This window comes from Plasmodium gallinaceum (genome assembly GCF_900005855.1).
Source record: "Plasmodium gallinaceum strain 8A genome assembly, contig: PGAL8A_v1_78, whole genome shotgun sequence".
NCBI lineage: Eukaryota > Apicomplexa > Aconoidasida > Haemosporida > Plasmodiidae > Plasmodium > Plasmodium gallinaceum.
Window position 1 is genome coordinate 17732 of NW_021628241.1, and position 25307 is coordinate 43038.

At 18.7% G+C, this 25307-nt stretch overlaps 3 protein-coding genes across 3 annotated transcripts, besides 6 other annotated features; 2 read left to right on the plus strand and 1 right to left on the minus strand.

Annotated features, from left to right (window-relative positions):
• Window positions 1-328: 328 nt before the first annotated feature.
• On the plus strand, window positions 329-1506 carry PGAL8A_00265900 (fam-e protein; the record flags this gene model as incomplete). The annotated part of the gene is made up of 2 exons (XM_028671634.1): window positions 329-1300; window positions 1477-1506. The coding sequence occupies 2 exons, from the start codon at window positions 329-331 to the stop codon at window positions 1504-1506; spliced, it is 1002 nt and encodes a 333-aa protein (XP_028528267.1).
• A 3797-nt stretch (window positions 1507-5303) lies between these two features.
• Window positions 5304-5711: a repeat region.
• Window positions 5712-6916: 1205 nt separating this feature from the next.
• Window positions 6917-7326: a repeat region.
• A 915-nt stretch (window positions 7327-8241) lies between these two features.
• On the minus strand, window positions 8242-9349 carry PGAL8A_00266000 (PIR-like protein; the record flags this gene model as incomplete). Its single annotated transcript, XM_028671635.1, has 2 exons — window positions 8242-8460; window positions 8570-9349. The coding sequence occupies 2 exons, from the start codon at window positions 9347-9349 to the stop codon at window positions 8242-8244; spliced, it is 999 nt and encodes a 332-aa protein (XP_028528268.1).
• A 3456-nt stretch (window positions 9350-12805) lies between these two features.
• Window positions 12806-13291: a repeat region.
• Window positions 13292-14400: 1109 nt separating this feature from the next.
• Window positions 14401-14902: a repeat region.
• A 1524-nt stretch (window positions 14903-16426) lies between these two features.
• Window positions 16427-16912: a repeat region.
• A 3897-nt stretch (window positions 16913-20809) lies between these two features.
• PGAL8A_00266100 (hypothetical protein) lies at window positions 20810-21263 on the plus strand (the record flags this gene model as incomplete). Its single annotated transcript, XM_028671636.1, has 2 exons — window positions 20810-20965; window positions 21087-21263. 2 exons carry the CDS (start codon window positions 20810-20812, stop codon window positions 21261-21263), a joined length of 333 nt encoding a protein of 110 aa, XP_028528269.1.
• Window positions 21264-24811: 3548 nt separating this feature from the next.
• Window positions 24812-25307: part of a repeat region that runs on past the window's edge.

The window sequence follows — 25307 nt, forward strand, 5'->3', positions numbered from 1 at the left end:
TTTTAGATTCAAAAAAAAAAAAAAATTATAAACAAAAATAAATACTTAATCACACTTTATGCGCGATACATTTATAGTAACATATTTTTAAAAAGGAAGGAAAAATATAGTTAAGTTTTAATAATTAAATAAGTGATTAAAAAGGTTAGTTTAATTATTTTATGAATATTGTGTATTTTGTTAAAAACCATATTTTTTATAAGGAATAAAAAATTATATAAATAAAATTAAGAGTTTAAAAAAATAAAGCCTCTAAATATTTGAGTAAAATAACTACAATATAAAGAATAAGTAGGAAAAATAAATAAATATTATGTAAATTTTTAAAATGGCACTTCTATATAACAAGGGATGCAAAAAATCTAATAACAACCTTAGTAACTGTGATATGCATTTATGTCCTATATATGGAGGTATATACCAAACTATACATTGTAGTCCTGCTTTCATTCCAGCTGATGTAAGGTATCTTCCAAGTGACCTTTCAAAAAATGAATTTCTACTTGAAAATTTTAACTCTGAAGGAGATAATTATAAGGTAACTGTTCTTTCAGAAAATGAGTCAGAAAATATTGTTTTTCTACTTGAATATATTTCAGATAATTTATTATATTTTAGAAGAGTATATTTATGTCGTCTTAAAACACTAGAACAAAAAGTAACATTGTGTGCTCTCGTTAATGATGATTTATTAGAAAATACTATTACGTTTAATTCTTTTGACGTTATTGATAGAAAAAATGAAAGAAGTCTAGTTAAATTAAAAAGTTTGAAAAATCCAAAACATGAAACACTTATGTTAGATTATAAAGATATATATTTTAGTAAGGATGCCTGCTATGTAACGGAATTGGGTTTAGGATCTTTATATGATTATGTTTGCAGATATTCCATATGTGAAAAGCATCATAAGGATCATATGACATGCAAAGATGCTAAATTTAATGGAAAAGTGATTCATTTAGGGAATCATTCAATTATTAACCAAGATAAAGAACAAGTAATATATCTTCCAGATAGTTGTTTAAAGCACAAATTGAAATTTGAATGTACTCCTTATTTTTGTGAATATAGTAATATGAATGAATTAAAACAATGCAAAGGTTTAGAAATTAGTGCTGTTAAAAATGTAATACCAAAACATGAAGGAAGGGATATAACAGGGACAAATTCTAAATATATGATTCATAAAAGTAATAAAGATATGTCCATTTTGGCAGCATCCTTTATTCCATTTTTAATTCTTGTAATTTTCATTGCTTGTTACATTTATAGAGCTTATAGAAGGAATAGAAAAAGAGTAAGTTATCCATAAGAAATTTAAATTTGTTACCTCTATCATGTTTATTCATTTATATAAATATATTTTTCTTCATTTATTCTAATATTTTGTAAATTTATAAAAATTAAAATTACAAAAATTATTATATGTTTGTTATGTTAAATAAATTTTCTACCTTTTTTAATTTTTCGAAGGGATTGAAAAAAAGAGACAAAGAACCATAATTGTTGCTTTATTAAAGGATCAAATACCCATGAAGTCCATATATAAGGTATAAAGGAAAATTTTGTATTTCTATTTCATGTATCCATTTTAAATTAGATGTCTAAGTTTACTACAATTATTAAGTTATAAGCATAGATAATAAATGGTATTATATTTTATGAGATAATTTTTAGTAAATTATACATATAACAAGTTATGTATAATTTTTATTTAAGAGATGGACAAAATAAAAAAAAGTATTTTTGTCATTTTTATTAATTTCCTTGGTTAATTATATTTTACTTAATTTCATTTTAAAGAGAAAAATATGTTTTTCTATTATTCCCATAGAAGATTTTTGTATGAAAAATAAATCACGTTAATAGAACTAACTTTAGAAACAATTAATAATTCAAAATTAAAATCAAAAAAGAAGAAATTTATTTTTATGAATGTTGAATTTTTATCTATCTTATTTTAAAACATTATAAGTAGCTTAATCTTTAATTTATTCATTTACTTTAAAAGTATATTTATCATATAATCATGAGTTTTAACATAAATCTATGTTTTTAATAATAATGGTATCTTTTTATTAAAGTAAATAAATATCTCTAAAACAGTAAATTCTTAATTACATAAACTATATTTATAAAGTTTACTTGCGTAATAAATATTTATGTATAAATGAAATTAGTGTAAATTATTCCACATTTTTTTTATTCATTTTTTTATTCAATAATGCAGAAAAATTATTTAACAAACGATTTATAAACCATATATTAAACGTACAAATTAATAAAGACTATGTTTAGTGAATTATAATGTTTTTAACTGTTTTAATTATATATATGCACTATAATTAAGTAAACTCTTTATATATAGTTTACATAAATGGTTAATAAAAGACATTATTAACCTTTTTGAGAATAAAAATTAACAGATATATGGAAAATACATAGTCAGATGTACAATCTCTTGATAAAAAAAAAAATTATTAATTCTTTTTGTTTCTTTTTAGAAGTTATATATGCATAAAAAAATATTTTTTTTTTTATAAAACATTAAATTGTTGAAACTTGAAAAATAAATGTAGGTGAAAGAAATTTCTTTGAATAGTTAATTTTATCTGATATTTTTAAAGAAAATATTATATTAACAGTAGTGAAATTTTTATGTTTTACAGTCTTTATATAAGTTATTTTGAATTTTGTCATTTATAAATGTTTGTGATTTATTAACTAGGTGTTCGGAGACTTTGCTAGAGTACTGAAAAAACAAATTAATAAAGAGCATGTAGAGTTGCCTCTATGGTTTTTATGTATTTATGTATATATTTAAATGCTTAGAACGAGTGAACTTTAATTATGTAATCTACTTCATTCGGCATTCTTTGATTTCAATAGGCATTTATTTACTTTAATAAAAATCCTTATTGAATATTGATTATTAATTAAATGTATATTATTTGTTTCTTTGTTATGAGTTATGTTCAGCAATTTATATATATTTCTGTTGAATTAACAATCATAAACAATTAGTGAAAATACAAATTAATTATATGAATATCATTTACTTGAAAATTTTATTATTATATGTATAAGTTTTCTCTTACAAAATTAATTAAGTCCTACTTCGTTAAAAAAAAAAATCTTTTTTTCTTATCTAATTCTTATTGGTAACAAATCTTTTTCCAATTAATTTTTTATTTTTATCAATTATTTTTTTTTTTATAAAAATACAATCAAAAAAAATTAATCATTTTTTTTTTTTGTGTGTGCATGACAAACTACGTATTCTCCATATAACTAGTCCTTTCACTTTCCAAAAATGTTAATAAAGCCTTTTATTAATCACATATATTATTAAACAGACTTAAATAAATTAATTCGTAGATACTATTAAAATATTTTGTCCATTGGATTTAATAGGATCATCTAATCTTTCAAATGTGTCTTGTAAATCTTTATATATAATTTTAGCTATTTTAATTTACAAGCATGAGTTTTGATGATATTCCTGTTATATTCAAGTCTCTTAAACAATTTAATAAAAAGTAAATAATATATTTTTAAAGGTTATGAATATTTTCATTCATCATAATCTTTTTATATTTATTTTTAAATCAAATGCAATGGATAATCTAAAATATTTCTCCATACACTTCTCATTGTATTTACATATAACATATGTTGTTTTAACTTTCAACCTGAATTATGGTTTTAAATATTAAATTGACGAAATTTCCTAAGATGTATTATATCAGCAAGTGTATATAAATTGAGATGCTACTTTTCTCATTCATTTTATACTTTGTTAACCCATTGAGATTATATTTTGAAATGTTTTTATTATATCAATGCTGATACTAACTGATTTTTTTAATTTTATGCAAAACGATTTTTGTAGGACATTGAAGGAAAAATTTAATAAAGATCATGTAATCTATACTGTTCTTAATTACTATAAAAATAACTTTTCTTTTATACGTAAACTTTATATAATTACATCACATAAACGAAATCAACAGTTTAATTCATATAACATTTATAATAATTTTAATGAAAATATATTAACTTAATATTTTTATTACTCTTAACGTAATACTTATTTTATAAGAGGTATTTATCTAATTTAATAAAAATTTAACCTTATTTTCGGTGAAGCTTAATTACACCTTATAAAAATCTTTGAGTAAGTAAAAAATAATATTTATTAATAAAAATTAATGATTCTTCAATAAAATTCTCTTTTCAATAAAAAAATAAATAAAATATAATTAACAAACATAATTTAAAAGTAATTTATTAATTGCCTTTCCAAATACTCTTACAATATATTGGATAGACAAATTAATAAACAATGTGTAGTATATGTTTATCAACTTTAATGTGTTAATAACTTTTTTATTGAGGAGTTATAAAGTTAATCAAACAATTAATTACATAAAAATATATAAATCTTTATATATAGAACTTACAAAACACATAAATATTTTCCATAAATGTAATCAAAATACTTTTAATAGAGATATTTTCCCCTTAATAACTTTATTTGTGTTTTCAGGTTTCTTTATTTAGCATCTAGGGTATCTCTCTTAGTTTTTTTTTCTGGATATATTTCATTGTCTACTATTGTCACCATTAAAAATGTACTTCCATTAAAGTTAATTAATAAAAAAAGTTAGCATGCATAAGCAATAAAAAAAAAAAAAGGACGTACATATACACATAAAATGCTTTTGATTAATTTGAGATTTCTTCAATATATAGTATTTAAGCTTACATGTGATTTTTGTTAGGCATTCGCTTTATATCCTGTCTATGTATGTTGAACTAAAATATAAAGACGTTAATCTATATTTTTATTAGACATTCAGCTAAGAATAAAGAAAATATTAATAATATATATATATATATATATATATATGCATAGCTATAAGGTAATATTTTTATCTAGTTATTAAGATATCCCTTGAAATATTATGCGTTTGTATTTATTTCCATAATTTACATTTATTTTACTAATTATTTCATTCAATAAGATTAATAATATTCATCATTGATTAATTATTATTTAATTAAAGGTATTATTAACCTTTTTGAGAATAAAAATTAATAACTGTACAGAAATAAATTGTCATATAAGCACTAGATAAAAAAGAAAAAAAAATTAATTGTTAATTTTTTTGTTTTCTCCTTGATAAATTTAAAATATATAGAAAAATATATTTTTTTTTTTGAAAATGGTTTAAATGGTCAAAAAATTAAAAAGATAAGAGTTGCTAACTAAAAAATTTTTTGTAGTATATTTTGCTTTAAATTTATGCAAGATAATTTTATATAAAGATAAAATTTTCATGCTTAGTGGTAATTATATAATTTATTCTGTATTTATTATTTATGTTTTTTCACTTGAAAGCAACGGATGTGAGTTTCTAAACATTAAACATAAAATTATAAATAAAATATGTGTAATTAAATGATTAATAAGGATTTAAATTTTTAATAAAAATAATGATTTTTATTAAAGTGCTTAAATACTTCTCAAAAAACAATAAATGTTCAATGAAGTAGATTATATATATAGAACAGTTTACTTGTTTACTATATTAAAATTATACATAAATTTATTAAATTAGTATAGGCAATTATACATTCTCTTTATTAATTTGTTTGTTCAATATTCTAACAAGGCTATTGAAGAGACAATTAATAAATCAATTATATAATATTACTTATGCTAGTGCCTATGAAAGATTATTATACTTTTATTGAGGAATGGATAATTATAAAGAAAAATTGTATAATTCATTAAGGTATATAAAATATTAATTATGAAAGTTTTTTATTATATATTAGCATAAAGATATTTTACGTAGTAATAATTATAAAAAATATGAATGGACTGTTTAAAATAAATGAATGAAAAAAATATAAAAATTCAAAAAAAAAAAATAATATAAAGGAATATTTAAAATGTTTTTAAAAATAATGAAATAAATTTAGGATATGTTATAAAATCACTAAAAGAAAAGCAACTAATATAATATTAGTATTCTTAATATATTATTCTTTGTGATTCTAGTACATGTAATGAAATATATAGTATTTCATAAAAAAATAGCAAAGATAAAATTAATTATAGTAATTTGGAAAATACAAAGAAAACAAATATATTTTGACTGCGATTAACATTATAAATATAAAAAATAATTTAGTAGTATTAAGAATAACAATTTGTAAATAACTATTATTGACCTATAAAGAGTGACGTATTTTGCATAAAAAAATATAATTATAGAATATCATTGTGATTTTCAGCTGGAAGAAGTTAACAAAGTATGTCTATGAATTAATGTTATATTATATTTATTTATTATAATATATAGTAATAAATGGAATTTAAAAATTTTATTAAAATCCTTTTTAGAAACAGTGAAAAAAGTATCTCACAAAATCGTAGTTTTTTTTCAAATACTCATTTAATGGTTGCCTGTTTAGTATCTTTTTCGTGTAATTGAACAAATAAATTAATAATGAGAGTATAGAGTGATTTTTACTAATTTTTTTAATCATAAAACACACTTTTATAAGCAATATGTCATTTTCGTTATATATATAATATATAATATGAAATAATTAGATTATTTTACATGAATTTACATTAACTAAATAATATAATTTAATTAAGCATTTTATTTGTTCTTAGCTTAACTATTAATTTATAAGATATTTATATAAGATTAATAATAATTTTACATATTTTTATTAAAATCTAAGTGTTTAATTTATGAAAACATTTGATTATATATAAAACGGTTTTTTAAAACAATAAACAATTTTCTTTTCTAATGAAAAAATAAAATATATAAAACAAAATTACAAATAAACCTAAAAAAATAAAAAATATATTTTTTAAACTAGTCATTTCATATATTAATTATCTATTCAATAACTTTCTTGGAGTATTGAGCAAACAAATTAATTAAGAGAATGTAGAGCTACGTCTACTAATTTAATGAATTTATGTATAATTTAAATACTATAAACATGTAAACTGTATTTACCTATTCTACTTCGTTGAAAATTCTTTAATTTCAGGAGGCATTTATTTACTTTAATAAAAATCCTTCTTTTTATTAAAAACTTAAATCTTCATTGAACATGGATTCTTAATTGAATATATTTTTACTTATAATGTTATTAATTATATTTAGCAGCTCAAATCCGTTGCTTCCAAGTTAACAAATATAATTAATGAAGTGCATATTAAATTATACAAGTATTGAAAATATGAAAATTTTATCACTATATATATAAAATTTTTTATTAAAAATTCAAAATAAAAATGTATACAATAAAAAACTCTTTAATAAATTACTTGTATTTTTCAACAGCTATTTTTCCTCTTATTTAAATCCTTTTTTTTTCAAAAAAAAATAGGTATATTTTTTTATATGTAATTAATTTACGAAAAGAAACAAAAAAAATTAACTATTTTTTTTTTTTTATTCAGCACTTACATGACTATGTATTTTCCATATAAATAGTTATTTTGATTCTAAAAAAGGCTAATAATTTCTTTTGTTAATCACAATTTAAAACATTTTCTAAAATGACAAGAATGAGTATCTATCTTTTCATTTTATTTATAATTTACTATTATTTTATAATAGGTTAATAGTATCCTTTGTAATTTAATTACTTATGAAATATAATTACAGTTGATATCAAAAATAAAAAATTAAGCCAAAATTTAAGGTTGACTTTGACATTAAGGAAAAAACATGCATATATTTTTTTAGTTAAATACCAAAATTCATTATACAGATTTGTTCTAAAAATGTTAATTGTAAAATTAAAAACATTGTCAAAGATATTATATAACAAATATAATCCATAAAAAAATATGCCATTATATGTAGAAAAACAAAATGCATTTTTTGTGATGAAAAAAAACACACAAATTTTATTTTAATATTTATATTTTTATATAAAACAAAAATTAAAAATAAATAGTCTAAACACAAAATATTTTTTTAATACTAAAACATATCAATAGAAATATATAATAAAAAAAAAATAATGGTAAAAATATTAAAAATCAATTATGTATTAAAGTTTACAGAAAATTTTTAAACACATTAAAAGAAAATTAAATATTATTTGAAATTAAATACTTCCATATATAAATATAAAATTAACACTTAATAATTTTTATATAAAGACACATGCTTCATTAAAATATAATCATTATATGTTTTCCTTACCTGTTTCTTCATCTATATAAGGAAAGTTTTTATCATAACCAAAAGCTCGAAGAAATCTATCTAATCTGCTCCTCTTTGCTTTTGTTTCTTCTAAGGTTTCTGAAGAATTTTCTATATTATGCTTTGGCATTTCACGTAATCGTTTTTTTCCTTTTTCTTTCTTTTTATTATCTCTTCCAAGTAATGATCCAAGAGGAGTATGCTATATTGCAAAAGTAAAATTTTTCATATGAATATAATCTTAATTTAAATAAATAGATATAAAAAAAGAAACATATTATACATATTTTATAGCTTTAATTTTATTCTACCTTGTAAAGGAGAACAAAACATAGTACACTTCCAAGAAGAACAAGAGGAACTGAAAAAGCGGCAATTGTTGGACCACATAAAAATGTCGAGCACACAGCACTAGACATACCACTAGATTCTGCAGGTAACGATGGAAGCACATTACTTGTCGGTGTAGTTACGGTTTCAAGTGAAATATCAGGTAAAGTGATAACATTTTGTTCACTGGATACCGTTGAATTTGTTATGTTATTAGAACCATGGTGTTCTGTTGAACTTACAGAAGTTGCAGAAGAAGTGGCTTCTAGATCATGAGAGAAAGTAGTTCCGGGAAATGAAGAAGAATTGGTAGGTGAAAGAGTTGTAGGTAGTGAAGCGCCTGTAGTTGATGAATTATTTGATAATGCAACAGATGTATTTGGAAAAGCCCCTATACTACCATTATTACCTAACATGTGGTTATTAACATATGCTTCTACTGAAGAATCTAAAATAGATAATGTGAATTTATCCCATGATTCCAAAGCTTCTCTTAAAAACGCCTTATCTTTAAGATCAGGAGATGTATTTAATGTTGTTGTAATGTGCATACTTTTATTATGCATCCAATGAATGAAATCTTTTATACCTTCGACTGTAAAATTTTCGTGCATTTTTTTTATTTGATCAAATAAATCTCCTTCAATAAATTCTAGCCATCTACCTAGTTTATTTTGAACATCCCTAGAAACTCTAGTTTTTACCATTCCTGGACTTGGCTGTTGTTCCATTAGTGTTCTTACATTTTTAATGGTGGGCATTATTTTTAAATTGTTTTTCCTAACCTCAAAACTATATAAAATATATTATGATAGAAATTTTAAATAAAAAATTTTAAAGTAATTTTTTATGACTTAATATAAATTTATAAGAATGAATAATTTAAATGCGCTTTCTGAATTGATTATTACCTAATACTAGAAAAATAGTTGAATATCCAAATAAAAAGAGATAGATAAAGAATCATCAGTGAACAATTTAATGTGTTTATTTTTACCATTTTCTGATATAACATTACATTTATTTTAAATTAGCTTGATAATATGAAACTTCAGTTAAATAATTTAATCAGTAATATTTTGTGTGCCTTTTTATATAATTATAATAATCTTTCGTATATCAATATATGTGATAATTATTTACAAAAGTATTAAAATTTAAAGTAATTATTGATAATATTTATTTGTTTTCGTATGTTTTTCAATGAATATAAAATTCAAAAAATATTTTCTCTTATGACTAGTAATTTCTGCAAAATATTATAAAAGAAATAGTTAAATAATTATTGGTAGTAAAAAAAAGAAACAATAAAAAGAAACAATATAATTATGATATATTTGAATTAAATTGTTAATTTAAAATATCTATATTAAATATGTAGATATTTAATAAATAAAAACAATTAACCACTAAAACACTATTAGTTAAATACTAGATATAAATCATTAATTTCTTTTGTTAATTGTATATTTTAAAATTGAATCAAAAAATATTTAATAGTTGAAAATTTTTAACATACTTCTACAATTTTTAACTTTATAATTTCATAATATAATAGGATTAAAGAATCTTTTTTTTAAATATTTTAGTTATAAAATTTATATTATATACAAAATTAAAAAAATTCTTGTTTGTATATATCAAAGAGGAAAAAAAATATTACATAAAATTATATCTAATATTTTTCGAATAGTAAAATAATTTATTATTCATATTTTTAATATATTTTTTAAAAAAGTAAATAAGAAATTAAATTATTTTTAAAATATTATATTTTATAAAATAGTTATAAATAAAAATAAAAAGAATGATTTAAACCATAAAAGAAAGAAAAAAAACTTTGAATTATTAACATAAAGGTAATGTTAATTAATATTATAGATACTATAATAATTTTAAAGACATGCAAATAAAATATTATATATGTATTAAAATTTAGTGAATAAATAAATACATATATTATACTCGATGTATGATTGTTTAAATTTTTATTATAAAAAAAATATAAAAGAATTAAGAAACGTTAATTAAATACAAAAAAATTAATTCATAGTAAAATTTTGTAATTTTATTATTAGTAATACAACCAAAGTCAAATAGAAGATAATATAAGAATGAAAATAAAGAAAAAAACGAAAATCAATGTAAGTTATACAAATATCGTTTTAAATAGTGACATAGAATGTTACGTAAAATTTTGCATTTACATAAAGCAGAAAAACATTTTGTTAAATAAATAACGACTTTTTAATTCATAATTTTTCTTCAGCAATAATATAATAGGAATTTGATGTATCAAGTGAATTTTAACAATGAAAATGTATTTTAAATGAATTTATTTGCATGCAACTTCATTATATACAAATAACTTTTTAACATTAAAACTTAGAAAAAAATAAAAGTAGTAATTATAATAAATAATTAGTGTATATATAAATATATTAGTTATGAATATAAAATATAATAGTTGCAAGTTTTTTAATTATGAGAACAATTAAATAATTAAACAATTAACAACCTAATCATAGTTACTAAATATAATTTCCAATAATTAAATTTTGAAAAAAAATAATAAAATTATTACATTAAATTCAATTTTTATTATATTAAATATTAAAAATAAACAAAATAAGATAAAAAAAAAATATAAATAAATACTTGCTTTACTTTCTTAAGGAAAAGAAAGATGTAATAAACAAATTTAAAAAAAATATAAAAATTTAAGATTTATATAAGATTTGGGAATTTTTCATCAATGTAGTATGATTCTTATTATAATACATAATATCTATTTATATAACATTTTGAACATTTAACATATACAAAGAATATGTAATATTTCTTATTGTTATATTAATAGTAATTGTTATATAACTTATGTATTTCAATCAATTTATTTTTAACATTTATTATAATTTAAATGTAATTCATATAAATATATTTAATTAATTAAAATAATATTAAAGATAATTTTTTTTTTTTAATATTCATAGTATTTAGGTATTTTTACCTAAAATAATACAAGAGAAAAGATATTGATTAAAAATTATTATTTTCATAAATATTCATTAGATATTATAAATACATATAAAATGGATCAAATGTGACATACTTAATGTTATATTATACATTTAAATAATGAATTCATAAGCTATATTTAATTGTTATTTTACTTATAATTATTAGCGTTTAGATACTTGGACTTAACATGATAAAAAATAAATATCACAATATATAAATGTAAAACATACCAATAAAAATATGATATCTGAATATTTTTATTTTTAACATGCAAAAAACAAAATTGCATATATGGAAATATGACCACTTTTAGCTATATCATTAACTCTTTTTTTATATATATATTGTATTCTATTTGTGTATTGTTTATTTTATTTTATTTTATAGATTGAAATGAGATATAAAAAAAAGCTAATAAATCATTTTATTAATTATAATCCATAAAAATGGGACAATTAAGCTTTATTTTTTTTTCGGAACTATTTTTCATTACCTTTTTCATAATATAGAAGTCTTTTCTATATTTATCTATTTATTTTCTTAGTCTTGCAATTATAAATAGATAAATGTGAATCGTTATTTGTCTTGCATAAATCAGAATAACTCTAAGACTATTTTAATGACGAATAGTTATCCTTTTTTCCTTTTTTCAATTATGTTAATTGTAATATTTGATTAAATCTTACATATATTCTTGCTTTAATAACTAACCAATTATTAAATCACGTGATTTATACTTTTATAATGTATTCAAAAGTTAAAATTAACTATAATTTTAATACAAAACTTGTCAACATTCTATATACAAAATTGCCATAACATGGGATAGAAAAAATTAAATAACTAAATATCATAAATGATAGTATTGCAACTTTATATTTTTATTTTTTAAAATAATTAAATGTTTCATTACTAAATTATTAGCTACTATATAGGTGATTTATTAATTGTTTACTCAGTGACTTTGTTAGTATATTGAACAAACATATTAGTAAAGAGCATTTATAATTACCCTTTGTTTTATTAACTGGGTGTTCGGTGACTTAGCTAGAGTACTGAACAAACAAATTAATAAAGAGCATGCAGAGTTGCCTCTACGATTCTGATGTATTTATATATATTTGTAAGTTCTTTGAACGAGTAATCCTTAATTATGTAATTTACTTAATTCAGAATTCTTTGATTTCAATAGGCATTTATTTATTTTAATAAAAATCCTTATTGAATATTGATCATTAATTAAATATATATTACTTTTTTCTTTGTTATGAGTTATGATCAGCAATTTAAATATATTGATGTTGAATTAACAAACATAAACAATTAGTGACAATACAAATTAATTATATAAATATTAATTACGTGAAAATTTTATTGTTATATGTAAAAAATTTTCTCTTACAAAATTAATAAAAAAATACTTCCTTAAAAAAAAAAAAAAATCTTTTTTTTTATCTCATTCTTATTGGTAACAAATCTTTTTCCAATTAATTTTTTATTTTTATCAATTTTTTTCTTTCCTGACAATCTTGATATTTTTTTTTTTATAATAATATAAATAAAAAAAAATTGATTATTTTTTTTTTTTTTTTTGGTACGTGCATGACGAACTACGTATTCTTCATATAACTAGTCCCTTTATTTTCCAAAAAGGTTAATAAAGCCTTTTATTAGCCACCCTCATAATATTATCATAGCAATCAATATAAGCAGTATACAGCTTTTCTTGTGTAGAAAATAAGCTATTTTGACCATTTTTTTTTATTTATTCCTAGAAAAAAGAATGTTCTTCATTTCATATAAATTTTTTTTCCCTAATTAGTAATGGAACTAAATTAAAAGTCCATTAAGAAAATTTCTTGATATAACTTCTATAACAATTAATATCTCCTAAAAATTATCTCATTTGTTTCTTAGGTTTACGTCATTCTACTTCATTGATTGCCTTTACTTTGTCTGATGAAAGTTTGGTTCTTTTATGGTCGATTATTTGTCCTTAATATGACATAGATGTTCTAAAGGATTTACTTTCTCTGCATTTATAGCTTAATTTTTATAAATAAGCTATTTAAATAATTCTCTCAACTCTTGGTATACAAGTAATATTATAGGTATAATTTAATTAATATTTAAATAAATAAATAAAAACATTTTTATTTGAGAATTCTAAAAAGAGGGGGAAATGTGTAAGCATAAATTTGTACACTAAAAAAAAAGATAAGTATACAAAGTATGTATACTAACATAAAAAGAATTTCGTGCATTAAATATAGACACATTTTTAAGAAAAATACTCGCTTTGAAAGTAAATACATTAAAAAATATAGATATATTTTACTATATTTTTTTTTTTATTATTCCGCTGACTTAAATTATTAATTTTCTTTTTTGATGATTATTTTTTTATGTAATTTTTTTTTTAAGAAAAAAAATAATATCTTGAAAAAAAAAGAAACTTTCTTTTTGAGAACCATAATATGGAGTATTTTTTTTTCTATGAGAGTTTAAAAATGTAATGTAAAATGTGATATACGTGGGATATTGTATAAATTAACATCAATGGAAATTAATTGGTGCAATCAATATATGATATTAATTAATAATAGTTAATAATTCTATCATTATTTTTATATAATAAATGTAAAATAAGTAAAGTTTTCTCTATATGTTTTACATTAATTTTCTTGTTCAATACTAGCAAGCACATTGAACAAGGAGTTAATAAAACAATGCCCAAAAATATTCAATTATCGTTTTTTCTAAAATGATGATGCCATCAATATACACTATTATTAATTTATTAAATGTGTGTTCCGTTATTTTGCTAAAGTATTGAACAAACAAATTAACAAAGAGAATGTGGAATCTCTCTCTATTAGCTTAACAAATTTAAATGTAATATTAATGCTTTGAATCTGTAAATTTTGTCTATGGTATTTACTTCATTAAGCATTTGTTACTTTTTAAGAGTATTTTATTTACTTTAATAAAAATTTTATACTTATATTAAAAATGTAAATCTTCAATTATTAATTTTTAATGGAATATATATTACATGTAATGTTACGAATAATGTTTTGAAATTAAAAATCACTGCTTTTAACAAAAATAAGTAATCGTTAAAAGATAAATTTAATATATATAAACATTATTAACACGAAAATTTTATTATACTAAGCAAATAATTTTCTTTTTAAAACATCAAACAGAAAAAAAAAATTCTCAAAATTCATTATTTCTCATATTTTCAAAAAAAAAATTATATTTTTTTTTATTTTTATTTTTTTCTATTTAGTGTTTGCACCATTAAATATGTATTATTCATATGGCCTTTAATTTTTGTTATCAAAAAGGATAATCATATCTTTTATTAACAAGCGTGCTAAAAAAATTTTCACACATAAACAAGTACGCAAAAAAAAAAAAGTGAGCACAAAAAATATTTACACTAAAAATAAGCATATTTTAAAAAAAATATTCTGTCTAAAAGTGCAGTAAAAGTAAAATGTAGATATATTCTATTATAATTCTTTTTTTTTGAATTATAATAATATATTCATATGGTTAATAAAAGTCATTATTAAATTTTTTGTGAATAAAAATTAACAGCTGCTTGGAAAATACATATCCATGAATACAATATATAAAAAAAAAAAAAATTAGTTAATTTTGATTGCTCCTTTTGGTAAGATGTAAATATAAAAAAAAATATATATATTTTTTTTTTTTAAGATTTAAATTGTTAGTATTTAAAAAACAGTTGTCAGTTAAATTAATTTTTTTTAAGAGTTAATTTCATCAGGTATTTCTAACGAAAATTTTATACTTAGTATAATAAAACTTTCGTGTTTCGTAATTCTTATACAATTTATTTTTTATTTTTTTAATTATTTTTACTTATTAACTTGGTAGTAATGGGTATGAATTGTTAAGCATTGCTCATAACAACATAAGTGAAATATATATAATTAAAATCAATAATTAATAAGGATATAAATTTTTAATAAAAATAGTAATTTTTATTTAAATGAACAAACTCTTCTTAAACATAATAAAAGTCTAGTTAATAAAAAAAAATTATTAAAATTTTTGAGAATGAAAATAACTATCTATATGGAAAATACATAGCCATGCAAGCGCTAGATAAAAAAAAAAAAAAATTAGTTGATAATTTTTTTTGTTTCTTTTTCATAAATCAATTATAAAAAAAAAGTTTCAGTGATGGAAAAAGTTTGTTTAAATATGTAAAAAGTAATTTATTGAATAAAGAATTTTCTTTTAAGTGAATCTTTCGGGTTCTTAAGAGAAAATTTTCTATGCATAATAATAAAATTTTCATATTTTATATTTTGTTATTTATTTATGTTTGTTAATTTAAAGGCAATTAATTTCAATTACCAAACATTACTAATAATATTATTAATAAAATACATGTAATTAAAATCTATAATTATATAGGATTTACATTTTTAATAAAAATTAGAATTTTTATTAAAGTAAGTGAATGCCTCTTAAAAAAACGACGAATACTCAATGAAGTAGACTACATAAATACAGTTTACTAGTTTATAGAATTAAAAAATTAAATTTAGATTCATTAAATTGGTAGAGAAAACTTTACATGCTTTTTAATAATCTGCATGTTCAATACTTGGTTAATAAAAGGTTTTATTAACCTTTTTGGAAAATAAAAGGACTAGTTAAATGAAGATTATGAAGTTTGTCAAGCACACACAAAAAAAAAAAATGATGATCAATTTTTTTTGTTTGTACTTTTTTTAAAAAAAAAGTACAAAGACCGTCAGAAAAAAAAATTGATAAAAAAAAATCAACTGGAAAGAAAAAAAAAAGGTTTTTTTTTTGGGGAGAAATGAAATATGATTTTGATGAATTTTGTAAAAGAAAATTTTATACATATAACAATAAAATTTTCATGTAATTAATATATTGTATAATTTTTTGTATTATAAACATTTGTTTATGTTTGTTAATTCAACAGCAATATGTATTAATTGCTGAATGTAACTCTAAAAAAAAAACAAGTAATTTACAATTAATTAATAATCAATGTTCAATAAGGATTTAAATTTTTAATAAAAATAAGGATTTTTATTGAAGTAAATAAATTTCTATTGAAATTAAAGAATGCTGAATGAAGTAGATTACATAATTAAGGATCACTCGTTCAAAGCATTTAAAAATATATATAAATACATCAAAACCGTAGAGTCAACTCTACATGCTCTTTATTAATTTGTTTTTTCAGTACTATCAAAGTTAATAAACACGCAATTAATAAATCATAGAGTTACTGATTTTGAAAAGGGATCTTTGAAACAAATAAATATTTATTAATGAGGCAAAGAGACTTATAATCTGTTCAAAAAGATAAAATTGTTGTGTAACAAAATCAATCTGATTTATTAGATATAACATTAAGAATTAACTTATGTAAATAAAAATTGTATAAAAAGAGTAAATCCTTACATACTAAAAATTAAGATATATTGTTCTATTTATAAAAAAGGAAGCTACATATTTATTTATGAATAATTTTGAGTTGCATTAATAGATAAAAATGTAAAAAAAAGACTAAAAATTATAGGAAAATTCAAAAAAACATGATTCATAAAAAAAATTTCATAATTAATCCCTAAATTGTTTGGTATAATTAATAAAAATGTGCATTAAGTTGCTTAAACCTGAACTTCGCATACAAAATGATGTTCTTTGAATTTAAAAGGAAAATGAATTAATTGTAATTTTATTTTTTTCTTTATATTATATTTATATGTAAATGTCATTAATTTATCACAAAGACAAAATAAAATAATAACTTATTTTTATAATGTAACTTTTTTTTTTTTTATTTTTAAAATATCGTTATAGGACTCAGAAAAAAATACTTCCTTTTTAATATTTTTTTAATAACACAAATAAAAGAAATACAATGTATTTTTTTTTTTTTAGTGTATGCATATAAATGTGTACATTTCTCGTGTATTTTGGCATGTACAAATAAAATATTTTTACTCATCTAATTCTTTTAAATATTATTTAAAGTAGATCAATAATATTATTTATAGACCAGATATATAATTTGTTAATACTTTTCTAAGAATATAGTATTGTAGTGAATACAAAAAGTAATTAAAAGCAAGTATATGGTCACTACTAATTTTTTTAATATGAAAATACTTCTTGAAACTAATATGTAATCTTTACATAATTACATTTGTAACATTAAATAAATAGTTTGTTTTCTATAAAATTCATAAAAATTTAAATAGAAATTTATTAATTCAATATTTTTGTTATTTTAACATATTAACTATCTTATTAGATACTTATTTAGATTTATAAAAATTTTTCATTAAAAATACAATATGCATAAGAAACTTTTATCATATATTAAATTAAATATAGCCAATGTTATTCCTATCTCGTAGAAAAAAATGCAATTCATTAGTTTTACTCATTAATTATCAAAAGTTATTTAAAAAAAAAATGTTAACAAAAAAAAAATATAATTAAATATGAACAAATCTAATGTCGCAAAAAAAAAAAAAAAAAAAAAAGCTTTTTTTTTAATAATATGCATATATATACATCATTTTAACCTAAACTTGTATGGAACTTCCTTAACTACCTAGCATAAATAGATAACTTTTTGCTTTATTTTACATTACCATTTATAAGATTTAAAAAGTTTAATAATATTACATATTTACAAACATAAAACATACGAATAATGTGTTACACAAAGTACTAAGGCAAATAATAAAAATATAAAGATTATTTTTATTAATTGCTATATAAGGACTAAATATTAAATATATTTTTATATAATTAAACTTCAAAGAACTTAAACATTCATATCATTATAAAAAAATTATTTATGATAACAAAAGCAATTGTGGTTACTCTACACGTTCTTTATTAATTTGTTCGTTAAAGATTCTTACATGAGTCTTGTACGGATAAATTCATAAATTTTTAGGTTAATTTTAATATAAAATAAATATAAAGCTAACTTATATATATAAATATTATAGTAAAGTAATAAACTTTATTATCCTTATAACATCCATTTTTATATTAAAAATAGATTCATTTTTTAAAAATATTTATTTAAATTTTTAATAAGAGTCATATATAATAGTAAAAAGCATATTTTTATTATTAGTAGAATTTTCATATAAAAAAAATTTTACAATTATTTGTATTAAATAATTACTTTTTATAGTCTTCATGATATTTAAAATAAAAAGACTGAAAGTTGCAAAAATAATTTAATTATTTTACTGATTATATAAAGTATAACAATTTTTCTATGGTTTATTTTTTTAATACCAATGATATTTTATTCCTATAATACTATAATTTATACATATGAAAATGAAATAAGTTAAATATAAATATATTAAATTAACATTACCAATTTATTATTAAAATAGAAAAAGAATAGAAAAAACTAAATGTTTCTAATTAAAGGACTAAAATATATATATATATATATATATATATATATATATATATATATAACATACTCAAAAAAATGAATTTATAGCATTTTTTCCGTTATAATCATAAAATAAAGAAAAATATACATAAATATTTGATTATTAAAAATATATACTGTGAAAAAACTATATGTATATACAATTAAATTATTTGATGTATATGGTAGAAAAACCTTTTTTTAATTAAAAAAGTTACTATTTTACTTTTCTGATCATTTAGATGAAAAACAAATTATATTGTACATAATTCTCTTAGAAAAAATCAATAAAATGTTTTATATTAACTAAAAAAATCTGAATTGTCATTTTTTTATAATTATATAATCACTTTAATTTTCATGTTATCATTGTTTTTATTTTATAATTTTCAAATGTAATGTACTTTATCAAAATATTGAATTCATTAAGAATTTTGTTGCATCTTTAAATACTTAAATTGCAATTATAATTATATAATGTATGCTATGGTTTCGTACAATGTGTGTTAAAATTAATATTGTGTTTACATACAAAACTGATATTATTGATTTAAAGAAAATAGATATTCCTTCTATTATATATGAGGATTAATACATAATTTTTTTTTTTTTCATTTTTAATAAAGTTTTTTCTTGGTGTTTAATTTTTCCTTTATATATAAAGAAAATTTATATAATCATATATTAAAAGATTAATAACTTGTAAAAAGTTAAAATTTTTTTTTTGATATTATCTTTAATATAAAAATATAAAATAGTAATTTTATTTATATTAGGAATTATAAAATTTACAAAAATATATACATATATTCTTACTAAAAAAAGCGCTTAAAAAATTTTTTTAATTTTCTTGAAAGAATATTTTTGTTATATTCCTTGTTGTAATGTTTTATATTAATAGTATATGTATATATATATATATATATATATTTTTATGTATACATATTTTTTCGTACATGCAAATTTAATAAAAAAAAAAATTGCTTTTTGATTTCTAGTTATAAGTACAAAAAATATTTTTTTTTTTTTTGTTATTTTTTTCTATTAAATAATGCCAATAATAAAAATTTTCTATAATTATTATTATTTATCATAGAATGGTTAGAATTTTTATTTTCATATTTATATAAAAGCGGTATGTTATTTTTTTTTCTAATTATTTCAACATTCTAACTGAAAAAATAAAAGTAACTATAATACCATAAATATATTAAATTTATTTTAATAATATAAATTTTTTTTAAATATTGAATACTAATTAAAATTAAGAAAAGTAAAATATGTTAATTACAATATAAATAATATAAAATGAAAAAGAAATAGTTATTTTACAAAATTATTTCCCTATTAAACATAAAATATTTTTATGTGAATTTTTTTGACGAAAATTTAAAACTTTCATTTGAACAAATTTTTTCTTTTACTAAAAACATATTTGAATTTAACAAATACATTTATATTATAGAAGGTAGAAAAAAATAAAGGCATTATAATAAAATTTGCAAAAATTAATCATTATCACATATGTATTATTTCAATAAATAAAATATTATATTTGCAAATTTTTTTCATTATTTTTTCCTGTAACTTTTAAATTATAATAAATATTTTTAGATAGATTAACATTCCTTATTTATAGAAAAATAAAAGATAACTGCTTAATAAATTTTTTGTCACTTTAAAATTATAGAAATTGAAAATGGATGGGAAATCAAATAGCTCAGCTGGGAATTCTATTAATCCTTTAATGTCGAATTGCCAAACTTATGAAATGGCAATGTATATTGCAGTTATATTAGTTGCATTTACTGTTATATTATCTTTAATTTGTATGTTGTATCAAGCATCTAGTCTTGTAAGATAAATTAATGAAATTATATGTGAATTATTTTCATTTGGTAAATTTTTTATTTAAATGAAATATATCAGATAAAAAAAAAAATTTTTTTTTTATTAATTTTTAATTTGTTATATAGAAAAAAGAGTTAAAAGAATACAACATGTGGTATAGAAAATTTGATGAACATTTAAGGAGTAAAAATGGAGATGGCATAGAAGCAACGGATTCAGTATATATAGTTAATTCAGAAAAGGAATTGTTATTGGGAAGAAATAATAAATGTGAAGATTCAGAAGATGAATTTAACATATAAAATAACAATAGGAATTTTTTAAAATAAATATAATGTTTTATTTATTTTTTCATATATATATGAATACAGAAAAAATATATCTATAACACATTTAAAGGTTCAGTTTTTTAAAAATTTTTAATTCCTTTAATATGTTAATTGAATGATCAATGGATTTTATAGATCATTGAAAATATAAATTAATAAAGAATTTAGAATGGTCCAAATTCACTTTTCTTTATTTTAGAAATACGTTTGTAATGGATGAGCTTTATGTAATTACATTACCTAACATGAAATAAGTAGCTTATTTTAAATGACGTTTATAATTTTATAAATAAAAATGATTTAATATATTTTTATTACTATTACAAGCTAATTATTTTACAGAAGACATATATTTGTTTTAATAAAAAAAATTTCTTATTTTATTAATACTTTAGTTTTTATTGGAAAACCTTTGATTGTATATAAAGTAATTTTTAAAATTTAAATTTAATTATTTGTAAAAAAAATTAAACATTTTTATCAAATAATAATAATACAAAATAGATTATCAAAAAATTTTCCCATTTTTATTTTTTTAAGAATGTAAAAGAAAAAAAGAACATTTTTTTTTATATAAAAATTTATGTTATAATTTTTTATTGCTATTAAAGCATTGCTATAGGTATCCTTTGTGTGTAATTGATTCTTTATTTTATATACATATTACAAGTTATATTATTTAAAGATGCTATTAATACTTTTTGTTGAGTAGTATTTATATTTTTCTTTAATTAGTATTCTATTAATGCTTAAAGAAGTATATATTATAATTAATATTTAATTTATATGGTACTCTAAGAAAAATTAAACAAAATTATTAAATTTCTCTAACAAAAACAGTAGTAATTTAATTATATATATATATACATGAGACCATTATATGTATTGGTGTAATTATTATAAAAATAAAAATTTTTATTATTTTTATATAGATGTAGTTTGATATATTTCCCTTTATAAATAAATATAGAAATTAAGCTATATATTTTCTTAATTAATACTATTATCATTTTTAGAAATATCATCTTATGATTTATTAATTGGCCTTTGATGGACTTTTTTAATATAATGAATAGTAAAACATATAAAACGAGTATAGGGCGATCTCTACCAATTTTATTTATGGCAAAAGTGCTCATAACTAATATGTAATTTTTATATAATTTCTATGAATAATATGAAATAACTTATTCCATGACATTATAATTATTTATATAAAATATATTAATTTTCAATATTTTATTTATTCTTAAAGTACTATTTGTTCTATAAATAGTATTATCAGATTTTTTGAGTTATTAACAACACACAAGAATAGCACAGATTTTTAACTGCATATGTATAATATTTGAGATAATGTATATATTTATATATAAAAAATATAGGCACATATATATATATATATATATATATATATATATATATATATAAAATTTTTAATGTAAAATTTTTCTATTTATTTTGGGGAAACTTTTTATCCTTTCAATTTTTTTTACAAAGGCGTTTTTTTTTATTGATAATTAAAAAAAAAATAAATAAATAAAAATAAATGATATTTAAGGATATTTTTTTTTCCTATAGAGTTGTGAATGGTTTTTAATAGTAAAGTATAATGCATTTTTATAAAAAGAATGATATTTTTATAAAAAATAATTTTATGTATGGATATTTATTAATTGCCATCAAATGAGGTGTGTTGAATATGTTAAGATTATTCTTAGATTTTTTTTATTAACACGTATAAAATTTTCATTGTGTAAAAATATAATAAGACTTAATCTAGTACATATATTATTGTTAATTTTAAGAGTCATACAAAAGAAGACTATTTTATAATTAGTAAAAAGATTTAGAGAATATCCCACAAACTCTTTATTATTTTTTTTAATCATTATTTATCAAAAGTAACTAAATAGTGGATTAATAAATCAATTAACGACAAAGTATTTTAATCTGAATGAACATAATCAACTGAATTAAAAATATTCTATTATGAAGAGAAATATGTAGAGGTGAAATTTGAAAATTTTCAATGAAGCAGGAAATTTAAGTAATTCTCGTAAGTTCAATCAGAATAAAAATGACTATACATTTAATGTGAAAAATTTTTGAGGGATTATCAAGTTTTAATGAAGTATCCTTAGAAGGATATTTTAAATACCTAAAATAATTTGAATAAAAAGTAGCATTTCTGAAGTGATCAAAAATTGTAGTTTATATACTATGATTATATTATTAATGCTTATATTAGATACTTATTAATATTTTCTTCCTGTAAAAAAATAATAAATATGCTATAATTGAAAATCAAGTTATATAGATATATGTTTACGGTTTAGATGGAAAATATAAGATGTATCACAATTTCATCAGCATAGAAACATAAAATAGAGTTTTTGAAGAAGTAAAATCATATATTAATAATTGCAGTATATATGTCTAGAGTTTTGTATCTTTTAACGAATCTAATAACATCAATAAATCTTTGTACAAGTTTTAAACGAAGATATCTAGTATATCTAAGATGTTAAATTGCACAAAATAAAATCCGAGAAAAAATATTCTTGCAGTTACGAAATATATGAAGGAATTAGAAAAAAATATATGCTAAGAAGTATAGGATAGTGGAAGTGAATATATGTTTTCTGAATAAATATAATGATCAAATGATGCAATATAATGTGACTCTATTTCTTATTAATACCGTTATAGAAAAAATAGTTATGTAAAAAAAAAAATCCATTTACCATAAAAAAAAAAGATGAAAAGTTCAACAAGATTGATCATTTAGTATTTGTATGTAAAAATAAAGTTTTAAGAGGTAAAAAAGATTCATTACATGATATAACTAATAAAATATACAATATTAGTTTATTCCCATTTAAAATGAGATTAGTATGCAAAAATTAGACCTAATTCAAAAGTGTTCAAACAAAAAGATAATTCATTTCAAGATATGATTTATGAAGTATGTATTCAAAAACTTTTATGATGTTTTTAATAGTTAATAAATAGCATGTAGAGAAATATTTACTCATTTTGTTCACTGTAATATTAATTATAGCAAATATGGTCTATAAAAAATATTATAGGACAATTTTAAGTGATACTCAAAATAAGCAAAAATGTTTTTACTTGTGCATACCAAAAATACTGGGGAAAATGTTCATTTCTAAACACTTACATTAAAAAAAAAGCAAAATCACAAATATTATTAAAACTGAAAAAAAACTATCGCACTAAATGTACATACAAAAAAATAAAAAAATTCAATATATCTATATTTTTTCTGAGGTTTTATTATAATGGCTTAAATTTTTTAATAAAAAAAATAATTGTTTTATTTTTTTTTTTTTTTTTATGGATGATTAAAAACGTAATGTTAAAAAAAGTAAATTTATAGAGTGCTATATAAATTAACTTAAATAATAATTAACTAGTGTTATTAATATTTCATATTAACAAAAGTAAATAATCCACATAAAGTTTTAGTTTATTTTAAATAAGATAAGTAAATTTTTCTTTATATGCTCTTTATTAACTTGTTTGTTCAATACAAGCAAAGTCAATGAACATATGACTAATAAATCATTGAGTGACAAATACAGGAATTTTAAAACCGATACAAATATAACTCTATTGAATTTACAATTTAATCAAAATTAAAGAAAAAGTTGCAAATTTTGGATTATATATTTTGTAAGAAATATTTAGTTTCTACAATTTTTATGTATTTAAGAAAAAGAAGGATAAGGAGTTTACTATAGTAAAAGTACCAAGACTACCAAAATTCAATGAGAAATCAATAGAAGTTTATTATGAATAGTTTTTAAATCTTTAAAAAAAAGAAAATTACTAGGATTATCTAAAGAGAAGATTTGTATTATACTAGAATTTTTGATGACAGAAATCCATTCATAATATACAGTTGATTTGTCTTTGAAACCATAAGTTAAAAATATTCTGCAATAAAAAATTGAATAATCTATATTATTATTCACTAATAATAATGATCAG